Source organism: Diospyros lotus, chromosome 3, assembly GCF_014633365.1.
Source record: "Diospyros lotus cultivar Yz01 chromosome 3, ASM1463336v1, whole genome shotgun sequence".
NCBI lineage: Eukaryota > Viridiplantae > Streptophyta > Magnoliopsida > Ericales > Ebenaceae > Diospyros > Diospyros lotus.
In genome coordinates, this window is record NC_068340.1 from 2,244,173 (window position 1) to 2,251,871 (window position 7,699).

At 37.1% G+C, this 7,699-nt stretch overlaps 1 protein-coding gene across 1 annotated transcript; it reads right to left on the reverse strand.

Annotated features, from left to right (window-relative positions):
• Positions 1-583: 583 nt before the first annotated feature.
• On the reverse strand, positions 584-5,643 carry LOC127797162 (calcium-transporting ATPase 12, plasma membrane-type-like). The gene has a single exon (XM_052329772.1). It carries the CDS (start codon positions 5,465-5,467, stop codon positions 2,090-2,092), a length of 3,378 nt encoding a protein of 1,125 aa, XP_052185732.1. The 5' UTR covers positions 5,468-5,643; the 3' UTR covers positions 584-2,089.
• Positions 5,644-7,699: the final 2,056 nt, after the last annotated feature.

Below are 7,699 nucleotides of genomic sequence, written 5' to 3' on the forward strand. Positions count from 1 at the left end.
AGGACATTTGTTTGGGTTATTGTTGTAGAAGAAAGAACAACTTTGCCTAAGTTGTTTTTTTATTAAGTTATGATGTTCTACTGGACTCCATGAAGTTGAGTGTTCATGGGTGAAGTACAACTACAATAACAATCACAGGCCTAATCTCATTAGGTGAGGTTAGTTATGTGAATTCTAGTCCTTTAGCTCTTTATTCGTGGCCATATCTTTTACCATTATTTATTTGGTCTTGTTCTGCCTCTTTTTTCTCACTTGGCTACTATTCACGATGTTGATCTGAGGGTTTTAAACTAGTTGACAGCTGTATATTGTAACCTCGCTCCTTTATCTAGGCTCGGAACCTTTTAAAGCACAAGTTTTAAGAAGGTTATCCAATCTACAAATAAAGTTATTCATGGGTAAAGTATTGGTTAAAAATAAAAAAATATGTATAAATATAGGAACATGAAATGCTGGGGAAAGAAAAAACTCGAGGATAACTAGATGCAAAATTTTGGCAACTCCTTCAAAATTTTGACACCTATTTTTGCTCGCACAACTTGCCAGTAAACATTTAATCAAGAATATTTCTATAAAGAAAGGATAAAGAACAAGAAATCATTGTCAGTAACACATTTGTCTTATTATGTTTCATCAATATGATAGTGCAAATAGGTTAAAACTGATGAATATCAAACTGAGAATCTATTTCTGTCATGATCGCAGATAGAAGTATATGAATGAATGGTATACTATGGAGGGTAAACCACGTAGCCTCCCAGCCTTCTCTCTTGTTCTTGCTTCATGTTCACAGTGCAGAAGAAAGTAAAATGAATGGGTATGGGCGTGTTTAAGACTAGATCAAATCCTCCACCTCAACCACATTTAAGGCAAAGGATTTTGATGAACACTATCTGACTCGTGTGAAGAGATTTGACAGCTATCCAGCATGTCTATCATGCGACCAACAAAATGGTATTAGTAAGAACACTCCCATACCCCTCCTCCTTTGAGGGCTATTAGTAATTTGAAAACTCTCTACCTTCTAATATTAGCTGATACAATAGTGTGCACATGCCCTAAACCCCTCCTCCTTTGAGGGCTATAAACAAGAAAACTAGCCAGAATGAAAATACTATTTAAGGTCCTAAGTCGTGGCAGACTCAACAAAATAAGATGTCGCAGCTATAAAATTTTCGGCCTATACAACGGGAGTTTATTTAAATTATAACTTGGTCCATAAGAATCTTATAGTCCTCTCTGCAGCCAGTGATCAGAGGAATAGCAACATGCTACTGGATCAGGAGACTATTTTCACATCTTGAACCTGTGATGCCCAATCCACTATATACTAGAAGAACTTTGCGATGGTGCCGAAGCCCAAACCAACAGTGGCTTTCCAATTAGGAAATGCAAATTTCCCCCCGCTGTGCTCAGGGTTTTTTTGTCCATGCAGGTGCCAACAATGGTTTTGCCAATTAGGTAATGCAAATTTTCCTACCATGCTCAGGGTTTTCTCTCTGGAGCAGTGCTACTTTGCCCAATAGATGCACTGATGGGCTTACCCAAGGGGGTCAAAAAGACCAAACTGCCCTCACCCAAGTTGCAAATTTGCAAAATCTGCCATGGCCCACTGCTCTCTCCTCTCTCCCTTCTCATGGCCGCCGATGCAATCGTTGTTGCCTTCGCCTTGTCGCCTCGCTGCCGTTGCCTCGTCTTGCCGACTGCCGTTGCATCCTTGGTGGAGGGAGGATGCAGCCGCGGTCAGCGAGGCGGCAAGGCAAAGGTAGTGGCGGTTGTATCGGCGGCCATGGGAAGGGAGAGAGGAGAGAGCAGCATGCAGTGGCAGATTTTGTAAATTTACAACTTGGATGAGGGCAGTTTGGTCTTTTTGACCCCCTTTGATAAACCCCTCTTTCGGGCAAAGTAGATTACTTCTTATCTCTGCATGCAGGTACCAATTAGGAAATGCAAATTTTTCCTGCCATTCTTAGGGTTTTATCTCTCCATGCAGGTGTCGAAACGTTGTTTTCTGGATGGCCTGTGTATTCATCATTTTTTCAACATGATTTCTCCAGTGGCTCGTGTAATTCAAGTCTCTGATACGGGCTTATGTTAGGTGTGCTTGGGCACTCCTCGTCATTTTGGATCCCAAACCTCTGATATAGGTGAAAAATGGTTCCTCTGGGACAGGTATTAGTTTCACAACCCAACTTATTGGCCACGATGCAGCAGCAATAGCAGTGCAAATCAGCCATTGCCACCAATCCAATCTTTCTGTGTCTGCAAATTTCTTCAGGAACTCTACCATCACAATCTGAAGAGCAATAGTTATTCCAACAATTCCAATAAATAGTTGGTTCTTATGAAGACCTGTGAATACGTTCCAGTTCTCCAGGTTCCTTGAATTAAATTCATTGAAAACTTGGCAAAGGACAAAAGTATTGAAGATAAGAGTGTTCTTTACTGCCTCACTCACATTGAAGATTGACTTGCCCCTGAACTGTAAGGTCAAAAGTATGGCTATCTGGAACAGTGCTTGTGCTATAAGGTTTCTCCACATAATGTTTGTTATGAGGGGTTCAGTCCTACCCACAGGCTTGCGGTGCATCAGCTCATCTGTTGGCCGCTCGGTAGCTAGGGCCAGAGCACCCAAGGTATCCATGATGAGATTTACCCACAACAATTGAACCGCTGTTAGGGGAACGTCACCGGAAGAAACTGCTGCAATAAAATTGATCACAAGAGCTGCAACATTTACGGTAAGTTGAAATTGGATAAACTTTTGGATATTGTTATAAACACAACGTCCCCACCTCAAAACGGTGGCAACAGAGGCAAAATCATCGTCCAATATGACAATATCTGAGCTCTCTTTGGCCACCTCGGTGCCCTGGATTCCCATGGCAAGTCCCACATCGGCTTCTTTGAGTGCAGGTGCATCATTTGTACCATCTCCGGTGACTGCAACCACATGACCCTTCTGTTTCAAGCATTGAACCATCAAAAGCTTGTCGAACGGAGACGATCTTGCCATGACGCGGATCTGATCGACCTTCCTCATTCTCTCTTCAGCGGTGTAGTTTCGAAACTGAACACCTTCCACCACCTCTTCACTGTTAACCTGCTGATTAGGCTCAAGAATTCCACATTCTGCGGCTATAGCTTTTGCTGTGAATACATTGTCTCCCGTTATCATTTTAATGCGAACTCCTGCGGACCTGCAAACCTCAATTGCATTTTTCACCCCTGGTCTACATGGATCTTTCAGTCCAACTATCCCTAGCAATGTCAGATCGTCTTCTATTAGCTTTGTGTAGGCTTTTCCATCTCCAATGTTTTGCATATCTTCCTCCGAAACTTGCTTATGAGCAAAAGCAATGCATCGGAGGCTGCTCGCAGCCATTCCTTGGATTATCGTCTCAAATTGCGTCCTTTCTTCATCTATTGACTTGATTGTGCCGGTGCTCTGGCAGTAATTTGAACACATTGCCAGCACCATCTCAGCAGCACCTTTCCAGTGCACATGAATACTGCCATCAGCCGTCTTCCTTATTGAGACTCCGCTTCGTTTCTTCTCAGAATTAAAGGTTTCAACGTGGAGAATGCTACAGCTTCGCCTCAGTTTTTCCATGTCCATTCCCAGCTCCAGGACAGCCCAAGAGAGAATTGCCTTTTCCGTTGGACTACCAGAAAAATCAGGCATAGACCCTGAAACTGGTTTATATATGCTACCAGTGGTGTTCAAGCCAACTCCTTGGTGGAACAGTTCAAGGACCTCAGGGGAAATTAATCCAGAATAGTCTTCTACTAGCTCTTCTTTGCCCAGACAAAACTTGGTAACTTTCATTTGATTCATTGTTAATGTACCCGTTTTGTCTGTGCAGATTACGGTGGCCGAGCCCATGGTCTCACACGCCGGGAGCTTCCTGACCATCGCCTGATCCGCCATCATTCTCTTCATGGAGTAAGCAAGCGTGAGCGTGACCGCCAACGGGAGGCCTTCTGGAATTGCAACCACCACAATAGTAACTGCAGCGGCTACCATATTTACAACAGAATTGAATACATCATTTATGTCTGTTCTGCCACTGGTAAACTCCTTATTTCCATTCTCATCATCCGTGTTTCCTGTGAAATATCGAATTAACAGAACTACTAGAACAAGGAAAGCTACAGCGAGGCCTACCTTCCCAATCGCTGAGGTCAGTTTGTCAAGCCTGGCTTGTAATGGTGTTTGTTCATTGGAATCCTGGGTTATGGAACTCATCATCTTGCCCCAGGCGGTGTTCATCCCAACAGATGTCACGAGCATCTGAGCATAACCATCTACCACTTTAGAACCAGAGAGCAAGAACGGGTTCTGAACGCTATCTACCTCTACGTGATCGCTCTCTCCCGTCATGCTGGATTCATCGACTTGCAAGGAATGCCCCTTGAGGAACAGCCCATCAGCCGGAATTTGGTCCCCAATTGCCAGAAACACGATATCGCCCACCACAATATCAAAGATGGAGATCTTTTGCCGCCGTCCATCTCTTGCAACTTCAATCTGAATGTTGCTACTTATCTTCGATAGCTTGTCAAACTGCCTCTCCTGCCTGAAGTTACTAAGCGCAGATACACCAACAACTAGGTAGACGGCTACAATTATGCTGCCACCCTCGTACCACCCTTCTCCGGCGCCGTGTTCTTTGATGCCAAAGCCAAGAGAAAGGGCAGCGCAGCCAAGTAGGATGAGAATTATGGTGTCCTTGAAAGCCTCCACCACGAAGAAGCCGAGCCCTTTCGGGGGCGGCTTGTGGTAGGTGTTGGAACCGAACGTTCTCTGCCTCAGGCTGACGTCGCGGTCGTCTCCACCGGTCCCGTCTTCCGGGTCAGTCTGAAGAGCCTTGGCGAGACCCTTGATCCCGCCAAATCTAGAAAGCTCATTCAGGTCCTTCTCCTTCACCATCTCTGCGAGTCTTGCTTGGTCGATGTTGCGGAACGAAGAACAAGCCCCATCAACATCATCTTCAATCTCAAGTATGGGAGGAGGTTGAACAGTTTCTTCAATTTCAACAATGGTACATATAGGAGGAGGAGGAGTAGCAGCAGGAGGAGGAGCAGCAGCAGCAGCAGGAGGAGGATAGGGTACAAGCTTCTGCCTGACATGAGAGAGCATGGATTGGGAAATCGATATGACTGTGTAAGCGAGGCGCCATCGTTTGAAGGCTCTGGTGTGTTGGCTGGTCTTGCAAGGCACAGAAGAAGAGTCTCTGGCAAGGGAGAGGGTAAAGTGGATGGCAATATAAGCGACTCGCCATTGTTTCTGGGCTTTGGTGTAGGTGGTGGAGGTAATGCCGTCGAGCAGTAACATTCCCAGGTTGCACTGCGAAGAAGAAGAAGAAGAAAGGACGTGGTCAGACATTGTTGCTGCTTTTTGAGAGATTGGGTTTAAGGGGCCAGCAAGTGGAATGGATGGAAAGAACTTCATTCTGAAGCTCATACATATGTTGTGTACTTATAGACCCACGCACACAGCTTATGACCTTTATCTTACGAATATGTTATACGTTTATATTAATTAATATTAAACAAAACAAAATATAAGACATCAGAGCTCACGAGATTTAGGGCTTCTCCCATGGAGCACCAAATGTGGTGTCAAAATGCGCTCCATTGAATACACAAATTTGATCTTTGGCACAAACTTCAATCACCAAATTTGGTGTCGTGATGTTATACTATTTATTTACTCAACATTAAATTTGTTTTTTAATTTTATTTTCAATTTTATCCCTTATTATAACTTCAAAATAAATTCTTTTTTTATATTCTTTTTTAATTTTATTATATTTGTATATTTTGATTAATAATTAAAAATATAAATTAAATTATTATAAAAAATAGGGTGAAAAATATTTTATTAAAATTTATAAAATAATTATTTTATTAAATATATTTTATAAATACCATGTTAATATAAAATGAAGTAACTTTCTTTATTTATGTATATAGAAGTTTTTTATTTTAATAATTAGTTGATAGGAAAAAAATATTTTTAGTATAAAAATTTAATAATATAATAAAAAGTAATAATATTTTTATTAACTTCAATTAAAAAAACATGATGAAAATAAAAAAAATTAAGATAAAAAAAACAAGACTTAAAAATAAGACTTTCTATACTTAATTTTAAATTATCATTTAAAAAAATATATAAATAAAAGAAAGTGAGAAAATTAATTAAAATATTAAATGAAAGAAATATTTATAAGGAAAATAGTTTGTTTGATTTAAAATATGAGTTGAAAAAATGAAATGGATAAATAATTAGGTAGATAAATAATTAATTTGATAAAAATTAGGTGAAAATAATTAATTAAAAAATTAGTTGAAAAATTAATTACAACAACATATTTTGTAAAAAATTACGAGAGTAATTATTATTTTCTTATAAAATATGACTAATCATTTTTAATAATATTATGTTATGTTGAATAAATAAATTAATATTAATTAAATAATTATTTATAAAATATTCTTTAAAGATATCTTTTACATCAATTTGATGTTAAACAGAGCACGTGTTAGAAAATTTTAGTTTAAATTACTGTTTAAAGGAAAATAGTGTTCAAACAAAATAATGTAAAATGAACATTGGAGATGCTGCTTGGGTTCACTTTCCAACACACCACCTTTGAAAAGGCGGAGCCGCCTAATTCTTTGATTTGTCCGCCAAATTTGACTTAATTTTGTGTCTCAATCAATTTATTGGTGAATTTCATGAAATCTTCCTACACTTAGGATCAGTCATGTGTAACTTATTATTCTCTGTACTTTCAATTATATCAAATTTTTTTTTTTGTATACTTTCAAAATATTACAATCAATCAAAATTTATTACTATTTTACATAATATGCAGATTAATATATTAATAAAATTATATAAAATAATAATAAATTGTAGTTGATTGTAACATTTTAAAAGTGTAAGAAATTTTTTTGATACAATCGAAAGTACATGGTAATAAGTTGCATATGACCCTAAGTGCAAGGGGGTTTTATGTAATTTACTCTAAATTTATTAAAAATTTAGAGATATAATTGAAATAATAAAAAAATTAAAAATATAATTAATTTGAAATTGCAAGTTCAGATGTATTTTTAAAATAATAAAAAAATTAAGTATTTAAATAAAAAATGTACAAATATATGGAATTAAAATATATATTTTGCCTTTTTGTGAGCTTTCTGATTTGGTAAGTGCGTGTGGTGTGAAATTCTAACCAAACTTGTATAGTTTCAACGTGGTATGGAATTCTAACAAGACTTGTAAAGTTTCAACCAATCTTTTTAGTCTCCTTAAATTATATAAATTTTACATTAAAATATAAAAACAATATTAAATTTTAATTTATACTTAAAAATTTATTAAATTTTAATTTAATATATAATTTTATAATTATTGTCAATTATGTTAAAAAAACTAATAAAATATTGATGTAATTAATACTGTAAACAGATAAAGAGTATAAATAATAATTAAATTTTACATAAAAATTAAAAAAATTATTAAATTTTATATTAAAATATAAAATAATCACTAATTTTTATATTAAAATATTAAAATTTCGTTAATTTTTTTAATAATAATCGATAATAATTATGAAATTATATATTAATAAATTTTTAATTATAAATTAAAATTTAATAATTTTTATATATTAATATAAAA

Bases quoted from the DNA above. Each gene is read 5' to 3' on its own strand.
- LOC127797162 (XM_052329772.1), bottom strand. From the start codon at position 5,467: ATGAGCTTCAGAATGAAGTTCTTTCCATCCATTCCACTTGCTGGCCCC.